The sequence below is a fragment of the Thamnophis sirtalis genome, unplaced genomic scaffold (genome assembly GCF_051295495.1).
Source record: "Thamnophis sirtalis isolate CommonGarterSnake01/CBP01778 unplaced genomic scaffold, rThaSir2_p1.2 scaffold_3, whole genome shotgun sequence".
NCBI lineage: Eukaryota > Metazoa > Chordata > Lepidosauria > Squamata > Natricidae > Thamnophis > Thamnophis sirtalis.
The window spans coordinates 152,461,920-152,482,346 of NW_028261383.1; the positions used below are offsets into that span (position 1 = coordinate 152,461,920).

Sequence of the window (20,427 nt, forward strand, 5' to 3'; positions counted from 1 at the left end):
TGTTATTATAAATTTCCAGATTACGTTGTCAAATGCTTTTTGTGCATCAAGGAAAACCAGTACCATTTTCTTTTCTGGATGCACCTCGTAATACTCTATTATATCCAGGATGACTCTCGTGTTATTTTTAATGTGTCTGTGAGATAAAAATCCATTTTGGTCCGGGTGTATTCGTTCATTTAAAACCTGTTTAATTCTTCCTGCCATAATTGCTGCAAATATTTTATAATCGGAGTTTAGTAATGAAATTGGCCTGTAATTTTGAATTTCTTGTAGGTTGGTTTCTTCTTTTGGGATTAGCGATATTATTGCTTCTGTCCATGATTCAGGTATCTTGGCTTTTCCTAAAACTTCGTTAAACATTTCCACTCCTAGCTCTTCCAGTATTATTGTGTTATATTTGTATAACTCCACCGGTATTCCGTCTGGTCCTGGGATTTTATTATTTTTCTGGTTTTTCAGGACTAATTCCACTTCAGCTAACGTTATTAGCCTGTATATCACCTCCCTTTGTTCTTTTGATATTGGTGTTGTCTTTTCTGTGTTTAAATAATGTTTTATTTTGATTTCCTCCATACTATCTTGCACATATAGTTTTGCAAAGTATTTATGAATAATATGCTTCTTTTCTTCTGCTTTGTATTGAATTCTTCCCTCATCATCTTTTAATTGATATATCATCCCTTTTTCTCTTTCATTCTTCAATCTGTATGCCAGCTATCGTCCAGGTTTGTTGGCTTGTTCAAAGTAATTTTGTCTGGCTGCTTTAATTTTCTGTGCTAATTCCTTTTGAGTTATTAAGTTGATCTTATGTTTTATCATCTCTCTTTTTTCTTTTTTTTACTTTTATTCTCTGGGTCTTTCTGTAGTTCATCATGTAGGGGGAGTGTACTTTTAATTGGGTAGTTAAAATAATTAGAAGAGGTGTAAAACCATTGCCCTTTTTTAATCATCAATGAGAGGGGGAAAGAAGCATGGATGAGCAATTGGAAACCACATTAACCACCAGCGAAACAAACAAATTCTGGTCACATTGTGGCCAAAGTGGAGGAAGGGGTGGAAGTCCAGACAGAAATTTATTACACTGGCTTTTTTCCCCAGCCAATTTCTGTGAGGGACAAAAGCAACTGAGGGCTGCACAATACAAAATTCAGAGAGTTGATTTATTTGTTTACCTCTTCCAGTTTGTTTAACTTTTTAAAAAGCCAATGTGAGTCTTTTTGTACACTTTGTTCAATTCTGTGGCTATTCACAGAAGCAAGGAAGAGAAACAGAAGGGAAAACTCTGCAAAAAGGTTTCTAAAGATTGAAGATCCTGGGTTGTCATACTTATTTTTAAAGACTGCAAACACTCTGAACATCTATTTGAGGGAAGGATAAACTCTAGTCACGCATTACTTGTGACTACTGTTCATGTCACCTTAAATTCCTTTAGGAATTTGTAGCATAATTATTTCTCTTTTATCCTCATATTTTCTAGGAATAAACTAAGTTATAGTCCCACATGTCTGGAATACTCAGGAGTTTGGGGAATAATTCTTTGTTCTAAAGATCCACGCAAACTAATGGGTCATTTTTAAAGAAATATATAAAAAGAGCTTGCAAAAATTTGAAAGCATGCCTGTTTATTTTGTGAGATTCATATCAGAGAAGTCTAAATCTGCCTATGTAAGAGCTGTAAAACAAGATTATTTTATAAGATTTACAAAATGACTGGGTTTTGTTTTTAAATACTTTTAATATCTCTTAGCTTCCAGAATTTCAAAATAGCTAATCAAAGCAAATGTGATTTAAGAAAGTTCAAAAACATGAGAACTAAATCAAAGCATTTAGGAAGACTATGTATGGTATGCTTTAAATTTACGTATTACATTAAATCATAATGCATTACATTTATTATCCAGTTTAGACTGATAGCCTTGTGAAATTTTTCAGAGCTGCTGCCCTGACATCACCTGGATTATAACAGGGTGGAATCAAATTTAATAAAATCCTAATTCCCATCTACAATAGTTCAGAATATGGTAGCAGATAAATATAGAAAAATCAAACGTTTTTGCAACCCAGGTAAGGAAGTCTTGGGGTTTTTTTGGGGGGGGGGTGTTTCACATATTCCATTTTCACTTGAACTGAAAAGTTCAGAAAACAGAGAATTAAATCAAGGCGTTTAGGAAGAGTATGGTACAAATTTACACATTAAACAAAATCATAATACACATTTGCTTAGATTGATGTATTAACTGAATTTCATAGTTTAAACATCATCTTTGCTGGCTTGGCATAATTTATTAACTAGATCACTTCAGGATTTTTAAAAAAATTACTAGTGTTTGGGCTTTACACAATGCTCTTCCTCACAGCCAAATGAATGTATTTTCCTCCCATGTGCTTATTCCTGGACCCTATTTTTACTATGACTGAAAAGATGATTAGGTAGTGTTACTACCACCACACACATTAATGTAGAATAGTTTTAGGGGAAATATTGGGTAAATTCTCTGTCAGTATTTCCCCTTATTCAGCACTTCCAATTGGCAATCACTCTCCTGAACATTATGGCAGGCCAGGTTGGGGTTCAAGCCTTTATAATTGATTAGCTTTCATGTTTTATTATTTACTGCATGCAGCTTCCAATAGGCCCTTCTGAGATGTTGCCATGTCATTATCTGGATTATAACAGGGTGGAAACAAATTTAATAAAATCCTAATTCCCATCTACAATAGTTCAGAATATGGTAGCAAATAAATATAGAAAAATCAAACATTTTTGCAACCCAGGTAAGGAAGTTTTGGGGTTTTTTTTGGGGGGGGGTGTTGTTTCACATATTCCATTTTCACTTGAACTGAAAAGTTCAGAAAACAGAGAATTAAATCAAGGCGTTTAGGAAGAGTATGGTACAAATTTACACATTAAACGAAATCATAGTACACATTTGCTTAGATTGATGTATTAACTGAATTTCATAGTTTAAACATCATCTTTGCTGGCTTGGCATAATTTATTAACTAGATCACTTCAGGATTTAAAAAAAAATTACTAGTGTTTGGGCTTCACACAATGCTTTCTCACAGCCAAATGAATGTATTTTCCTCCCATGTGCTTATTCCTGCACCCTATTTTTACTGACTGAAAAGATGATTAGGTAGTGTTACTACCACCACACACATTAATGTAGGATAGTTTTAGGGAAATATTGGGTAAATTCTCTGACAGTATTTCCCCTTATTCAGCACTTCCAATTGGCAATCACTCTCCTGAACATTATGGCAGGCCAGGTTGGGGTTCAAGCCTTTATAATTGATTAGCTTTCATGTTTTATTATTTACTGCATGCAGCTTCCAATAGGCCCTTCAGAGATGTTGCCATGTCATTATCTGGATTATAACAGGGTGGAATCAAATTTAATAAAATCCTGATTCCCATCTGCAGTTCAGATAATGGTAGCAAAGAAATACAGAAAAATCAAACTGCGTTTTTGCAACGCAGGTATTTGTTTTTGGATTATTATTTTTTACATATTCCACTTTCACGAAACCTTTAACTACTTTATACCTCATAATTCATTGGCAGCTGAAACCTGTTCAATTTCAGTAATCCATAACTAATGGAAAACCTTCTCTTCAGCCTGGAACAGCGTTACTAACTTCGGGCTTTGGGATAGAAATTAGGAGCCAGTACAGCGCTAGAAAAGCCAAGCCTTTGCTCCCCATCATCCCTTCTCCTTCCTTCCCCTCGCAGGACTCTCCTCCTTGCAAGTTGATTTGGGATGATGCTCCGACGCAGCCGGACCAAGAGCGGAAGGGAATATATTGTACATAATAAGGATATCCTATCTCTCCCAAGGGGGGTGGGGGGGTGGATCTCGATTTTATTCAGCTGCCTCCAACTTTGGTGCGAAAGGTACTGGAAGGCCCATTCTGAGCAAGTCAAGAGACTCCGGTAATTTAACGGTATTGGGGGGGGGGGAGGGAGGGAGGGGGGGCAGAGTGGTGAGGAGAGGCGGTTCCTCTGCACATGCTCAAAGGCATGCCTTCTGCCCAGCTTTTATCCAAGGTTAGGGTGCCTCTCGACATAGCCGAAAGGTCGTGTTGCAGAGGAGAAAAAAAGGCTCAGGTTGGCCGAGGCGCCGGCCGGCATGCCCTCCCTTACCCCCGCCACCCCCTCCTCCATCCGAGCTCGCGCACCCTCCGCGAGACCCGGGCTTGGCGGGGAAGGCTTCTCCCGGCTGGCCCGCTTCGCTCTCCTGCCTCCTCCAATAGCGAGCGCCCTTACTGCCGGGTGGGCTGAGCGGCTCGCCTGCTGCACGCCCAGCTGATCCGAGGCTCAGCCATGGTAATGTCTGCCGCTTTGTTCTTGCAACACCCCCCCCACCCTCCCCCGAAGATCCGGGGCGGAGATCGGTTCGGGGGGCGGAGGGGCGCGCGTGTGGCACGGTCCAGGCCTGCGAGGGTGGAGGGGGGGAAGGCGTGCACTTTCGTCCGCGGGCCGCTTGTCTCCCGATTCGCTGCCCGGATGGAGAAGCCCTCGTGCCGCGCCCCCCCTCCCTTCTCGCCCCTTCTGTCCCCATCCCGCTCCTTCGATGGAGTCCTCCGTGCTTCGGGGTTGTGGCGAGGCGCGTGTAAACGGGGGTTCTTGCCTCCCCCCCGCCGGAACTCCGGGGTCAGGGATGAAAATGGGCAGCGGGGGAGGCTGCAAACTCCCAGTTTTGGCAAACGGATGGAGAGAGGGAGAGAGATGTGCGCCGTGCGGAGAAATTGCAGAAACCTCCAGCTCGAAACCGAGGCATTCATAAGCAGCCGCCTGCAGCTGTGGGGAGGAATAGGCGCACCTCCACGCGCGAAGTGTAGCTGGCCTGCCTTTTCTTATTCCAAGCGCAGGATCTGAGTGGGCAACGTCCCTTGAGCATTGAGGATAAATTAGGCTGAGTTGAGGCAGCCTCCCCCCCCCCTCCAGGCCAGCAGGGATCTCAGCTCTCAGTCTACGGAATGGACTGCATTTTGTCAGTTTTCTTCTCTGTGTCTTCAACCACCCACAGACACCTCAACCCCAGGAGGAGGGGGCACATGGGAGTAAATTAGAGGCGTGGGAATGTACCCATTTAATAATCACACAATCAAGACTGCATGCTGCATGGACAAGAGACACTGCCTAAGAGGCATAGATGTGCAAAACCATATGAATGTGTTTTTTTTTTTGCACATGTGCATGTATTTAAACATGTACATCAAAGTAGGGCCATATGAAAGTGTGTGGTTGTATGTTTAGTATAAAAGAATTTGCAGATACAGAGACATAGACATGGCTGTATCTATGTGAACTGTATAACTTGATGCATGCATTAAAGAAGACTGTTCCTCACAGGGTAATCTAAAACGCCATGTGAAGGAGTGGACTGAATTTTCAGAACAGCTTTTGGAGAGAGAGAGAGAGTATTATTAAGATAAGAGGGAGTTGAAAATGCATGGAAATAAATTCTCCCGGATGTTTTGTTTAAATGTACCATTCTAGATATTTTAAAACCTGTGTGAATCCTAGTCTGGCCATAGATGAATTCTGAGGGTTGTTCGTGAGATTGTTCAGCAGAGAAACATCTGGTTGCCTGTAGAAACTGCATTCTCCAAATAAAGCAGGGAAAAAATGATAAATTGGCTGGAAGGGCCAAGAATCTTAGCCTCTATAAAGCAGTTTTCTAGGTTTTAATTTCAAGCAACACCCCCCAGCTTTTTCCTAATATTGGACCTTGGCTTAACCCAAATAGACTCTCAATCTTCCCAATGCCGCGACCCTTTAATACAGTTCCTCATGTTGTGGTGACCCTCAACCATAAAATTGGTGTCTCGGTTCCTAAGACCATCGAAAATATGTGTTTTCCAATGGTCTTAGGCGACCCCTGTGAAAGGGTCATTTGACCCCCAAAGGGGTCCCGACCCAACTGGTTGAGAACCACTGGACTTAATTAATACTGTATCCAAATAGGCAGCCATGGTTGTTCATCCCAATATATATAACATCTTACAACTATCTATCTACTATTTTTTTTGCTTTGTTTAAAGCAGGGCTGTGTCCGTAACTTTTTTTTTTTTTAGGTTCAAAAGTTTTATTTCTTTTAAAACAAACATTTCATCATTCCTCAATCAGTAAGACATCGAAGTACAATTTTTTGTGTGTCAAAATAATTCTAGTTTACCACCAAATTCTTGTCTAGCCTAATGTATACTGTCCATAACTTATTTTGAAGGCCAAGAGCTATGCTTGGTCTTTGAGAAGTAAACAAGAGTTGGTATTCTAGTAAGATCTGCAGTTCCAGGAAATATTATTTACTTTAATGTAAATTATTTTAAAATTGTTTAAATAGAAGAGTTAATGTAATTGCCTTTATTTAATTTTATCCCATTTCTATTTTATTAAAAATAGTAAGACTGTCAATTTTTGAAGATTTCCTGGAACCTGCTCTTTTTCTCTCTCTATATATACTTTTTAATCTAGCTTGCTTCCAAAATATAATTAGTGCACAACATGTAGAAAAAGGCCCCCAGTAAGCTAGAATATTTTCCAGGGTAAAATGTATTTATGAAAAACCATGTTTATGAACAAAATGCCCAAGGAGAGGGATAATGGGGTAGGCCTGGACATCTCTTTTCTCATGAAGCCACCTGACCCAGAGGTGGGAAATCTTTGACACCTCTCCCCCCCCCACCAGCTGTTGGATTGCAGTGTCCCTAAGACTAGCCATCAAGGAAATTTATTGAATATGGAATTGCAGTTGAGATATCTGAAGTACATATTTGTCAAATGAGATATGAGAACTTGAAATGATTCACTGAACACTAGGTTTAAGAACATGGTAGAATGAAGGCATTCTCCCCTAATCTAGATTACAAAGAATGCACTTCTATGAGATATAGAGATACTCATGTTTATATGATTTTATTTGTGTTTAGGAGATGGGACATGGAGAACTAGTGGGTGCTTGACAATGTTGAGCTATAATTCTGTCCACCTCAGTCAATGCAGTGTGTGGGTTGATAGGAATAGACTGCAGGAGGCTTTCTAGTTCCCAACTATTGCATCAGACAAATTGGGGGAGAAAAAGACATACCAGTGGCTGTTACTCATAATAGCTAGATTCTTCAGTAGAACGGAAGCATGATTGCCAGATACTGAAACCAAGCCAAGAGAAAAGATATGTCCAAGCCTTCTGTCAAGTCACTGAAAGTTGCAGGATACTAGACCAGGTGAAGTTTTGGTCTGACCCAGCATTTACCAATTTGTATTCATACTTTGCACTAGAGAACAGCAATTTACAGAATTTTTTCCTATTAATTTTTCCCTTTAGCTTCATGGGGCTGATGTTAATTTCTCTATTTGGGGAATAAATACTGGAGGAACACAAGTGGGCATACAACCCTTATCAAATACTACCATCCACTTGCACTAGATATCTGAACTGGTGCAATTGAACTCTTGAAGTTCCTGTCAATAGAATTCCTGGATATAGGCTTGGGGAAATGATGGTTGAACTCAAGGATTTGGAATACAGTAGTACCTTGATACTCAACTGCTTTGAAACTCATCAAATTTGGTACTCAAAGCATTTTGATATGAAAAATTTGTCCCGATACTCATCGTTTGTTTGGTACTCAATGCATAAGCTAGAACTTGTCAATGTTGGCTACCTTGTGACTCACTACATTATTCCTTATGGGAAAAAATTAATTGATACTCACCGGTTTTGGTATTCATTGAGCGCCTCCCTGAACCAATTAACTATGAGTACCGAGGTACCATTGTGTCTCACTATAGTTCTGCTAAAGCATTTAAGGTTTTTTAAAAAAAAAATTATAAGTGAAATTAGCTTTGGTTTCTCCATCTTGATTCCTTCCAGGCAGCTGAACTACAACTCTCATCATTCTCATCAAGAATGGGATATCTTCAAAGCATCAGTCAACTTCAGAGCTAAATGGAGATTTTCTCTACTCAAACCCCAACATCCACTGTTTTACATCTCAGTTGACTTTGCCTTTCTTAACTCATTAATTATTCTTCCCTTCCACCTCCACTCATACTTTTATTATGTATTTATGCTTGCAGTCAACTCCAGATTCAGGCAGTCCTGGGCAGCCAGCTCCTTTTCCTTCTGCCTCACGACCACCACCACCAATTCTACCCCCTCCATTTGTAAGTTCACCATAATGCAAGTTGTATTTAACAGTATCCTAAATGTTTTTATGGAAATATAAGGGGTGTCATTGGTCTATTCTATGTTATATGGTTGCAATGCCTGGAGAAATGGGAGTGAGCCTGAAGCATGTTTTGATTGGGTTCCAGTTTTGGGAGTTGAAAGCTCGTGGCTTCTGCACCTGAAGTTGGATCAGAAATGCCTTCTGCTATGTTTGGAAGCAGCCAAGTCAATTTTTTCTATATTTTCTAGGTGCTGTTATAAAATAAAAATAACCAAGCTAAAAAAAGATGAAACGTGAAATTAGAGGACTACCTCAAAAATAAAATCTAGAACTTAATTATTACTCATGCAATAGACATTACATCAATAAATTCATTCTTCCTACGACATGGGGATTTCATTTGATTGCTTTATTATTTCCAATGAATTTATTTATTTAATTTGTGGTCTAAATTCAGCAGATGGAAGGGAAGCAAAGAAGTTGTGTGTATTTATTGGGACATTAATTACTGTGGTGCAGCCTACCTCAATCTGGTCACTCCATGAATTTAAGTGGCCGTAATCTACAGATTAGCTTGTAAAGGTAAATTGTAGCTTTGGGATCATTATCTAATATGTCAGTTGCACATAACTGAGGTAGGATTATAAAAATCTAATGTTGGGCATACCAGCATCCTTTCCTTCTCGAAGTGTGATGCTGCTGGATTGAGACTTTGTCTGTGGTTGGCCCAGAATATATTCTGCTTTGGGCACAGGTATATGTGTTTCTTTTCTTCTTCCTAGATGCCTCCTCCTGGGATCCCACCACCATTTCCACCCATGGGAATGCCCCCAATGGGACCACGGCCACCTCCTATGCCGCCTATGCCCCCTGGCATGATGCCACCTCCCCCTATGATTCAACCTATGCCTGGACCACCACCCCTGGGTCAGGTAGTGCTGGTTCATGTTTGTCTTTACCTTTTGTTCCTCCTGTTTGCAATATGTGTAATGGCTTGGTCTTCTCTTTTGTCTCTAGATGCCCACGATGGTACCACCAATGCTGTCTGGGATGATCATGCCGGGGGTGCCAGCTGGGCCTATTCCTGTTTCTGGAGGAGTGAGTGTCAGAAAGGACAGTGGTTTAGGGAATTAGAATAGGGTGTGGCACAAGAGCTTGCATACATACTGCAATGGCCTTCATAACAGGGCTCCTTCTTTAATTTGGAAATGGATACATGATGCTCTTTAACCACTTGGTTGAGCACACCCAGTTGATGGATGATGAAGTGATCAAGGTGTGGCCTTCAGTGCAGAGAAGTAAGCATAGCTGTTTGAGCTTTAGCATCACTTGAACATAGTAGGAAACAGGCATGCACTAGGATTATGGTCCTCCAGTTGTTGCAAAACCACAATACCCAAAAGCCCTAACCTACACCATGGAGAGAATGATGAAAGACCCTATTTCTGTTTTACAAACTCGCAGACCAAAATCCCCCAAACAGCTTGAAGAGAGAATGACTTGATATTTTCTTTGTCATTCATTCGTTTGTTCATTTGTTCATGCATTCATTCCAGTATACCATCCTTCCAGAGGTCTGTTTGACCTCCTTCCTGTTGTGCTTTAAAAAAAGCATTTGAAAATTTGGCTTTCCAAAATGGCAATAGGCTAAAGTGTATTTTGCAGTCCCCTTGACTCATGAGGGATTGTTGAAATTGGGTGGTGGGAGTTGCCCTTTCCCCAAATATGTATTTTCTCTAGTTGTTTTTATTGAGATTTTAATTGTAAGATACTTGAGATCACAGCTTACAGTCTGATAAATATATTACAGTTGTTGCTGTAAAATTCTACTTCTAGTATTTAGGTTCTTTAACTAGTTAATTCATTTGAATGGAAAAATAGTTCATTAGTTTTGATTTTAGGTGGTTTAATTGTTTTCCATTTATGGTATTATACTAAACTCTTCCATTGATTTTAGGAAACATCTATGCATTTTAATTTGTATTTTCTAACATTCTATAATTGCATAAAACGAGTGGCCATAATAAAGTTAACCAACGAATTGACATAAAACTTTACTTTAGTTATTTAAAGTTAACATGAATAAATAAAGCAAAGTGCAATAGAGAAAGACTGAACATGGCCAGCACCAGTATAAAGAATTGAAGGAAAAATAAGAAAAAGAAAAAATAAGATGAAGCTACTTCATCAGAATTTAACTTTTTCTTTGACAGGCAGCTCCTGTTACTGACCCATCTAACAGTGAGTATCTTCAGGGATTTGTTTAAATATAGTTTTGGTGTGACCTAGTTCAAGAGATGCTTATTAAATCTGGTGCGAGAATCATGCCATGTTTCCCCCAGCAATAGAAATTTGGGCCTTTTTATCTTTGCATACTTGACTGAATGTCTGCAGGTACTGTCCTTGTTAGGCTGCATCAATTGAGTTTCTCACCCTTGTACAACTTTTAAAGTTCTGAATGGAGAAGAGAGGTAGGTCTTGGCAACACCACATGAGCTGGTTCTTTATTGCAACCACATTTATCATTCCAGTTTGTGTTTTGTATCAGTGATACTGTGAATTCCAAGATATACCATCCTCTTCCATTCCAAATGAACCATCCTAATTGCCTCTCATACAATAAGAGCCCAGTGAAACCCTGCGTTCTGGAGGCATCAGCTTGGCATTTCTGGACCAAAAAGTTGGACTAAATACGCCATTGGCCCGACCCAACAATTTCATCTTAAGATCTTATGTTTGCCCTATTTGCTCTCCCTGGTACCTGTTGCTTCCTTGGAGGACAGTAGGGTCTCTTCTTTGAGTGATCCCTGACCACAACTGCTCCACTTTTCTGTTCTTATTTTCTAGCCACAGTGACTCAAGCAGCATCTGTGGTGAGTATCTGCACAAATGATTTCCTAGATGTGGAGTTAAGGAATTATGTGAGGAATTAAATGCATCATGAGGTTTTCAAAATAATACATAGCTCTTCAAAGTATGGGGTAACACCTATTTTTTTTAATATGGAGATATACAAAACGTACGTAGTTTGTTTAACTTTACTTGAAATTGATTGGGTTCACCCAATGCCGTAAGTCCCAAGTATTTATTGGCCTCATCTGTTCTGTAAAGCTAACCATTGAACAATCTATATAAAACCAAAAGCAGGGGTAGGTTGAACTGTTTACCTACAATTGAAAATGACTGGAAGGAAGGAAGTCCTAAATTGTGCTTTTAGTTTAGACACTAGGCATGTGTTGGTACTCTTTGTGGTTTTGATCTAGCCTTTCTGTCTTTCTCATACTCTAGATTTTCTTTTCTGTCTTTTGCCACTCCCACTGTCCCAATAGGCAGGACCCTTAATTGTGGGGGGTGAGGATTAAGGACATGCCAGGTGGGATAGCAGATCTAAAGGTGTTATCGAATTGGGGCAGGATGACTAGTAGGAATATAAGATTAAGCACTAAAACAGAGTTATCCTGAGGTACGATGGGTGGCCAATACATTTTATAAATGAATGAATGATACAAATGTTTTTTCCTACTTTGTTTCTTCTTCCTGTCCCCTATATCCAGGGATTTATCTTATTTTATTTCTCCTCTTCTGCTTTAAATTTAAATGCTGCTTTACATTTCAGATCCCCATGCAACAAAATGTAATTCTTGGTGGCTCTCCAGTGTTGGATACAGGGCGAAAGGTAAAAAGTCTCAGTGGAGAAAAGGCATCAGGTTTCTTGATGTCATCTCTTTTTGTTCCAGGAAGCAAAACAAGGTTGCCATGTTGGCATTCCAGTGATCCAAAAATGGTTCACAGAAGGCACACCAAGAACCTAAAAAGAGCTCCGTTGTTTTGTGCTGGAAATCATGACCAGCACAGATGAACATCTGGAGAGAGTCTCCTAACAATTTTGGTGTTTTATCCCAAGAAGCAGTGTAGTCTTAATTCTTTGTCTGATTTCCTCATGCTGCTTCTCTAGTATTTGATCTTCAGAAATTAAAAAAAAAAGCTACCTTTCCTCTCCTAGAAAATAAATAAAGTGCCTTCCAAGGCGCAGGGAAAAAGTAAAGGTGTATGTGAGTTCTAGATGATGACAAAGGACTTCAATGGATAGAGTAAAGGAGAAGCTAGGAGCATTTTGCAAATAGCATAGTTAGCAAAAGGGGTTGGAAAATGCAGTGAATTTGTTTATTTTCTGGGCTAAAAGATACTAAGTCAGAATTCACAAATCCAACTTATGTATCTTCTGCAGACTAAGCTCAAGAGAATTACAAGAGTAGAGGATGAGGTGTTAGGTTAGGTTCAATTCCATTTTGAAGTGTAAAAGTTCTCTGGATGACTTGGGCCCGGCCCAGTTTATCTCACAGGGTTACTGACAGGATAAAATTGGAACGGGGCCTTGTTTGAGTGCCCACAGAAAAGGAAGATTGAAGATGACTCGAAGGAGGAAAGTCCTAAATTGTGTTTTTGGTTGAGACACTAGGGATGTGTTGATACTCTGTGGTAATCAGTCTAGATCTAGAATATTCACATGGTTCTTCATTATTTTTCTGGCTCTTCTATGAAGATCCAGATGCTGACTTTTCCATCTTTATACTTAGACAGTGGGAAAAGTTTCATATTAACCTTCCTTAAATATCTCCCCTCCAAAGAAAAAAAGGAGATTTTCTTTAGATGTTGCTGACACAACTTCATAAAAGCTACAAAGCTGCCTTTTTTGCTTTTATGCTTTCATTGGAAGTAAACGCTGTGATTCACAGAATATAGTGATTTCTCTTCTCTGAATCAATGTCTGTTTGGGATGCGGGAGGGGGGATTGTGGATATTTGCCCAATTGGATCTCAACTTGATTTAATTTGGTTTGAATTTTCTTTACAGAAGCCAGCATGGAGTGAGCATAAAGCCCCTGATGGGCGGATCTATTATTATAATGCTGAAACCAAACAATCAAGTTGGGAAAAGCCAGATGAACTTAAGTCTAAGGCGGAGGTGAGAATTGTTTTCTATGCTTAGTTGCTGAGCAACTTAAACATTGATTTCCACTCCTCCCCACTGCTCTTGTTGACATGTATTGGATCTCTGATAACTGAAAGGCATGCCATCCCAGGCAACAATCCCCTCTGGTTTTTCTCCTAAAAAGTAGGGTTGGAGTCATAACCTTAAGAATAAACCTAGGAGATGATCAGGCTGATAAAGCACTGTAAAACAGGCACTCAGAGGAAGAGTGGATAGCATGGAGAAGATTTAGGGATATGGGATACATAGGATTAAAGATTGAAGAGGTTTGTTGCCTGTTCCAGAAGAGAAGGCCAGAACCAGCAGGTAGAATTTACAAGGGAGTTGATCTCAATCAATGGGGGAAATTTTCTACCAGCACCGAGTTGCTTCTGCATGAAACAGTCTCCATGGATCATGATGGATTCTACTTCATTGTGGGGAGCTAATTGGAACCTGGGCAACCATCTGTCAGGGAGGTCGCAATTCCAACATTCAGCAGTTGATAGGGTTAGGATCTCTTTCAAGTCTAACCATGCCCATCAAATTCTCTTAGATTATTCCATGGAATCTGGGAGAATTTGTTGACTACAGGACTTGCTTCCATCGGCTGGATGTGAACCAGATAAGCTGCTTTAGAATAGGGGTGTCAAACTCATGTTGTCACGGCAGTGGCACAAGATGTATCAAGACTTTTCCCCTTTGCTAAACGGGGCATGGGCATGGCCAGCATGTGTCACATGGGCTGGGAGTTTGACAGCCCTGCTTTAGAAGAAGGCCATCAGGAGCCTTACCTCCAAGTGAGGAAAGAATGGTTGAATTATTAAAAGAAAAAAAAATTGCATGGCCATTAGCAAAATAACTCCTTAGTAAGTGTAATTGGTTCTCACTCAAAATTCAGTTTCTCAAGCACACAACCAAGTGGGTTTTAAGGCACAGGATATAACTGCAGCTCTTGGCTTCACAACCAAATGAGGGCTAACAGAAAAGAAGGCTTTTACAGTTAAACATTTCAGGCATTTGATGATCTTATGATTTCAGGGTATTATATGAATGCAGAAAAAGAATCAGTTCATTCACTGAGACAGGCAAGCTTGATTATAGGTACAGATTGGTCCATCAGTGTATAATAGGTCAGAAAAGGGGAAAAAGTTGCGGATCTTTACCCTACAATACACACACACACACACACTACACTACACTACACTACACTACACTACACTACACTTGCTAAGACTGTCCTTTTTTCCTTCTGCAGATATTGCTGTCGCGCTGTCCTTGGCGTGAGTATCGCTCAGAAACTGGGAAATCCTATTACTACAACACTCAGAGCAAGGAGTCACGCTGGACCAGGCCACGAGAGCTGGATGACATTGAAGGTGAGGGTCTCCAGGATCAAATCTAGGGTGGGGTCCTGCTTCCCGTAATCTTCCTCTGACGACCTTTTCCTATCTTTGTTTTTCAGCATTGATGAAGGAGGAAGAGGAGGAAGCAGAGTAAGTTCCCAGAAATAGATTGCATCAAGAAGAGCTCAAAAGAGCTGGCTGGGCAGGAGAAAAGGCAGGCCTTACCCAGCAGGGATTGTCCCATGAGAGATGGGCACGGAGTGAGCAGTGGCAGGGCAGAGGACTTCCTTTTTCTTCCAAGCCCCCCCCTCCCTAGGTGTTGATTCATCTCTCTGGAAGATCCGCTGAACCTGGCATTTGGGTCACGAAACCTTCAGAAAACCTGAGCTTTGCCACTTTGCTTGCAAATAAAATTTCTGTTTCTAAGTCTCCTTGATGGTGGCAAGAAACTGAAAAATGCTCAGCATCCCCATGGAAACGCAGAATCTCAAAAAGGGGCAGAGTGGGGTTTGGACTGGTTGAGACTGGTCCTATGTCCTTTCTCTCATTTTTCTTTCTTGATGAGATGGAGCCAGCTGGAAGCCATTGTGTGGAAAGTTGTCTAAACTGTGCAATAAATCGGGCTTGTATTATTCTGCTGCTGCAAAATATTCATAACTGCCATCTTCTTCCTTCCCAGGAGGCAGCACCTACCTCAGCAACCTCAGCAACAGGAGCCGCCATTGTCGGGCCCTGCCAGTCCCACCCCGTCTTCTGCGGCCACCTCAGACACGGAAGGCACTGGGGGTGTTGAAGAGACCCAAGGGACTGAGGGAGTCCCAGCTGCTGTTGAGGAGGAGGTCACAAGCAGGTAATTCAAGAAGAGGGGACAGCAGAGGGAAGATCTCTAGCCAGGCAATCACTAGCTTTCTAACACAACGTTTTTCAATCTTAGCCACTCTTAAGATCTGTGGACTTCAACTCCCAGAATTATCCAGCCCGCATGGGGAATTCTGGGAGTATTTTCTTTATTTATGTCAGAAGCACCTTCAAGTTTCATCTATATATATAAAAATGGCTGTGTGTGTGTATGTTCCAGCATAACTCTGGAACGCCTTGAGCAATTTCAACCAAACTTGGTACACATATGACTTAGTCCCGGGAAACAAATACAGTGGGGGTAAGACACCTCTAACACCTCTCGGTGGGGGGGGGGGTTCTGTTAAGATGCAGCCTGTTGTGCCTTGCTGCCCTGCTGGCTTCTACTGTACAGCGCAGTGGAGTTCCCATGGTAACGGCTTCACAGTACTCCACAAGGAGGCTCCCTCTAGTAGGGGGGAAAATCCAACATTAGAAATTATGTTTGGTCCGGACATTTTCCCCCTATAAATAAATACCCGCGCAACGCCGTGTTATCAGCTAGTAGACATAACGTTCAACACTGAGTAAGTTAAAAAGATATAGGTCATAGAAATACAGGTAGTCCTCGACTTACAACAGTTCATTTAGTGACTATTGAAAAAAATTTGAAAAAAGTGATTTATGACCATTTCCCACACTTCTGGCCATTGCAGCATCCCCATGGTCGCGCGATCTCAGACGCTTGTCACCTGACTCATATTCATGACTGTTGCAGCGTCCCGGGGTTGTTTGATCCCCTTTCGCGACCTTCCGATAAGCAGTCACTCGAGAAGCCAGATTCACTTAACAACTGGGTGACTAACTTAATGACTGCAGTGATTTTCACTGTGGCAAGAAAGGTCATGAAATGGGGTGAAATTCACTTAACAGATGTCTCACTTAACAACATAAATGTTGGCCTGGGTTCTGGTTGTAAATCGAGGACTACCTATATCGCATATGTTAAAAAAAGGATGTAAAATAAATAGGATTCTGCGAGTTGAAGTCCACACATCTTAGAGAAGTGGTGGTGTTTTTTTTACTACCTATTCTGTGGGCGTGGCTCAGCAGTCATGTGACGGCGGGCGTGGCCAACTTGATGTCACTCACCAGGAGATGTCATTAATTGGGTAAAATGTGGTGAAACTCACTTAACGCTCTTGCTTAGAAACCAAAATTTTGAGCTCAATTGTAGTCATAAGTCATAACTATCTCTGCCTTCTTTTGCATGGCAGCCTTGTCCTAGTAAACTCCTTCTCCTTTCTGGCAATTTTCCTCTCTGTTAGAGGCACCAAAATAATCCAGACAATGTAAGGTTTCCTGCTGCAGCAGGGGGTTGGACTAGATGACCTCTGAGTAGCCTTCTAGCCCTAAATTGCTCTGCTGTTTTTCTTTTTGTTCTTTCCTTCCTTCCTTCCTTCCTTCCTTCCTTCCTTCCTTCCTTCCTTCCTTCCTTCCTTCCTTCCTTCCTTCCTTCCTTCCTTCCTTTCTCTCTTCCCTCTGTGGGAACTACCCCCCCCCCCCAAAAAAACCAGCAAATTACTCTCAGAAAGGCTCATTCCACATGTCTGGCAGATAGATAATGAAATAATGAGCCTATAGAAAGTTTGGCTCCATTCACAAGCAGGGAATGATCCAAACCCTTTTAGAAACATAAAGCCCATATTGCACAAACCACAAAACTTAGAACCATATAAGAATCCTACCTTTTATCTAGTTTGTTGTTCAGTTGACCCAGAAACAAACTGCTGAATGTCACTTTACAAACTTCCTTTTTCAATTTAAAGCAGGTTTCAATTTAAAGTTTGCAGCATTAAGACTTGTGTACTTCAACTCCCAGAATTCCACAGCCAGGCATGCTCAGTTCCGATTTAAAGCAACAGCATTTTTTTTCTACTTGAAAATCCTGATTAAAAAGTGAGATTCCTTCTTTTTTTTTTTTCTTTTTATTTCTCCCTTCCCTTCCTTCCTCTCTCTCCCCCCCCCCCTCTGTTTTACTTTTTAAAACCTATTTTCCCTTGCCTAAACCGGCAGGGGAAAAGGCCTTAAAAAAAAGTTTCTGACGGAGGTTTGGGGGCATGGCTAAGCCACCATTACTACCAGTCCAGTCCGGTCTGGTACACCAGATTTTCACAACCTCTGTTTTAGAGAAGCTAAGAGGTTGTGAGGTACTGGTCTACCAGATAGTGGGATCTCTCTACTCCAACCCATTGGGAAAGCATCAGTTTGAGGAATGCCAGACTAAGCCTGCTTAGGTTTTCATACTCTGGGTTGCAGAACAAATATAATGGTAGAAAAGGCAGAGAGATGGAACTCCCCTCCATTTATCTGCTGATTTATCTGTAGGGAAGGCTGCGCTGTCCACCTGGAATTCGTAGCAGCAATCTGTTGAATTTGGGGGGAGGGGGTTGCAATAATTTTTTATGCTATTTTTTAACATACAAAAATTCCAATTTCAATTGAACAGTATGTTGTCTGGGTACAAATCATTTTAGGAAATAATAAAGTGTTTGCAAAAGTATTCATTGCATTAATATCAATTATATTAATATTGATAGTAATAATAATCATAATATTTGTTTAACCAAGTTAACCTATCTTCCTTATATCACTGATCCTTTCATATATTTCCCTGTTTCCAGCTCTTGTTTTTGTCAGCTAGCCATTGATAAAATAAGTCACGTCAAAAAAATGTTCAGTTTCTTTCTTTTCCTTAATTGTAAGTGTTAGCTTACCCATTTCTGCACATTCTAATATTTTTCTAATCAGTCTTCATCTGTTGGGATCTCTTCACTTTTCCATTGTTGTGCAAATACTATTCTCTCTACAATCAATTCATGTAAAATCAGATATACATTCCCTTTATTATACTTGTCTGGTAGAATGCCCAACAAAAATGTCTCTGGTTTCAAATCTGTATGCTATTTTATCATATTTTTCAGCCATGTATGTATTCTTGTCCATTTTGGGGGGGGGGGTGCTTTCTGACAACGCCACCGCAATTCGTTGAATTGTTAAACCTCAATCGATGATTTACTTCACGTTTTGTCCAAATGCTTTTGTTTTTCCTTGGGCAGTTGTGATCCCCTCCGGAGAGATGAAGAAGATCGTGGCAGTGGCAGTGCCTGGAGCAACAAAGAGGAAGCGAAACAAGCTTTTAAGGAGCTGCTCAAAGACAAGGTAATAATTGGAGAAGGGAAAGGAGGACATGAATTAAAGAGCCTTCCTAGGAATCGGAGCCAGTTTGATAACATTCCTTTATGCCCGTCGCTTAGCCTGCCAGGGAAATGGGAAGTTTTGTGTCTTGAGTGCTTTCCATTGAGAGTGAAAAGTGTCAGTTTGTTGCATAAAGCACACATAGATAACTGGTGCAGCAGGATTCATTAACTTCTTTATATACATAAGAATATATGAATAAATGAACAATACCAACAGATGGTTCTTCCAAGTAAACACAAGGCAGGAGAGTTACAGGCAAACACAAGCAGTAAGTTTCATTTCAGCAGATAGACTGCTAGTTTACTTCTCAGAGCGGTAGGCTGCTTTCTTCTTAAGTTTCTGTTTCAATTCTCTGCACAGACTCAGATCTGTTGAAGCTCACGTTGGCTGACTTAGTTGCTATGCCTATTCATTGGCTGACCTTGTTCCTATGTCTCTCCCAGTCATGAATATTTTAACAAAAAGGACCCTTTCTTTTTGCCATAGGAGAACAATGTCAAGGAATCTGTCCCTCTGGCAGGCTGATTTTTTTATTGTATTCATTTTGCCAGACAGCAGGGAGGAGAGGAAAATATTTTTCCTGAAAGTTCAAGCAGAAGAAAATTAAAACACCAAACTTGTTCTACCTTGAGTTTTGCATTTTGTAAAAAGAAAAAGAAAGGGGAGGGCTTAAAAGAAAGAGCCTGCCAAGCAGAGCAGGCTTAACTAGTGCAGTCCAAGAGAAGAAGATGGTACAGCTTGATTGAAATGCCCCATTTTCTGGCTTTTAGGGTGTTCCAGCTGGTGCATCCTGGGAACAGACCATGAAGATTATTAGCAGTGACCCCCGTTTCAGGTATGATCCCGGGTGGATGCATCTAGTCAGTGGTGGGATTCAAATAATTTAACAACCAGTTATCTGCCCTAATGCCCAGGTGGGTAGGTGTGGCTCAGTGGTCATGTGACTGGGTGGGCGTGGCCAACTCAATGTCACTCACATCGATGGGCGCTTCTTCACCTTAGCTGTTACAATGTAATAAAGGTTAACCAGAGAGGCCGTTTTTAGTAAGTATGGCAAGAAAGATTAGGCTAGAATCAACTCCAGAATGTTTCCTTCCTTCCTTCCTTACAGGATTAGCCCTGTAAAGTGGAAAAAAAACAAAACAGGATTTCTTCCAACAACCGGTTCTCCAAACTGTTTAGAAAGTTAACAACCGGTTCTCTCGCATGGGTGCGAATTGGCTGAATCCCACCACCACATCTAGTTCCCTCTGTTTCTTGTCAGACAATAAGTCTTAAGTTGCAGCCCTGAAAGTTCTAAAGAGAGAGCTCAGTTGAAGCGCCCTGCCCATCCACCTCATTTACTCACTCGGGGAACTAGAACTTTGGGTCACCTGTTTTTCTTTGCCTGTTGCCCATGTGAGCCAACTCTTGACCTCCGGCTTCTGTGTGTCCCAGTGCTTTGCCCAAGCTGAGCGAGAAGAAGCAGGCATTCAATGCCTACAAGGCTCAACGGGACAAAGAAGAAAAGGAAGAGGCCCGGCTGCGGGCAAAGGAGGCAAAGGAAGAACTGCAGCGCTTCTTGGAAGAACACAGCAAAATGAATTCTACCACCCGCTACAGGTACACGAGGATCGGGATGCTTGGTGGAACAACAATCCAGCGGGGGAAGGTTGGGAGCTTGGATGGTTCTTTCAAGACCGTTTCAGTGATTGCTAAGAGAACTTAAGAGGGATGCAGTAGCTCAGTGGCTAAGACACTGAGCTTGTCGATCAGAAAGGTCGGCAGTTCGAATCCCTAGTGCCGCGTGAGCTCCTGTTACTTGTCCTAGCTTCTGCCACCCTGGCAG

The 20,427-nt window shown here is 41.1% G+C and overlaps 1 protein-coding gene across 5 annotated transcripts in view; it reads left to right on the forward strand.

The window, feature by feature from the left end:
* Positions 1 to 4,128: 4,128 nt before the first annotated feature.
* PRPF40B (pre-mRNA processing factor 40B) overlaps positions 4,129 to 20,427 on the forward strand; it is a 32,540-nt gene continuing 16,241 nt past the window's right edge. For 3 of the 5 annotated variants that reach the window (XR_015696051.1, XR_015696050.1, XM_087710457.1), the window contains exons 1-14: positions 4,237 to 4,333; positions 7,887 to 8,179; positions 8,967 to 9,116; positions 9,202 to 9,282; positions 10,398 to 10,425; positions 11,032 to 11,057; positions 11,801 to 11,860; positions 13,039 to 13,149; positions 14,414 to 14,534; positions 14,621 to 14,651; positions 15,181 to 15,351; positions 18,458 to 18,560; positions 19,370 to 19,434; positions 20,037 to 20,201. Coding sequence is in view for 3 of the 5 variants with exons in the window: in XM_087710457.1 (XP_087566583.1) it covers positions 8,075 to 8,179; positions 8,967 to 9,116; positions 9,202 to 9,282; positions 10,398 to 10,425; positions 11,032 to 11,057; positions 11,801 to 11,860; positions 13,039 to 13,149; positions 14,414 to 14,534; positions 14,621 to 14,651; positions 15,181 to 15,351; positions 18,458 to 18,560; positions 19,370 to 19,434; positions 20,037 to 20,201 (1,217 nt within the window). In the remaining 2 variants the exon portion in view is untranslated. Of the gene's footprint in view, positions 4,334 to 7,886; positions 8,180 to 8,966; positions 9,117 to 9,201; positions 9,283 to 10,397; positions 10,426 to 11,031; positions 11,058 to 11,800; positions 11,861 to 13,038; positions 13,150 to 14,413; positions 14,535 to 14,620; positions 14,652 to 15,180; positions 15,352 to 18,457; positions 18,561 to 19,369; positions 19,435 to 20,036; positions 20,202 to 20,427 lie in introns of all 5 variants that reach the window. The other 2 variants (XM_087710455.1, XM_087710454.1) reach the window with 2 other exon arrangements.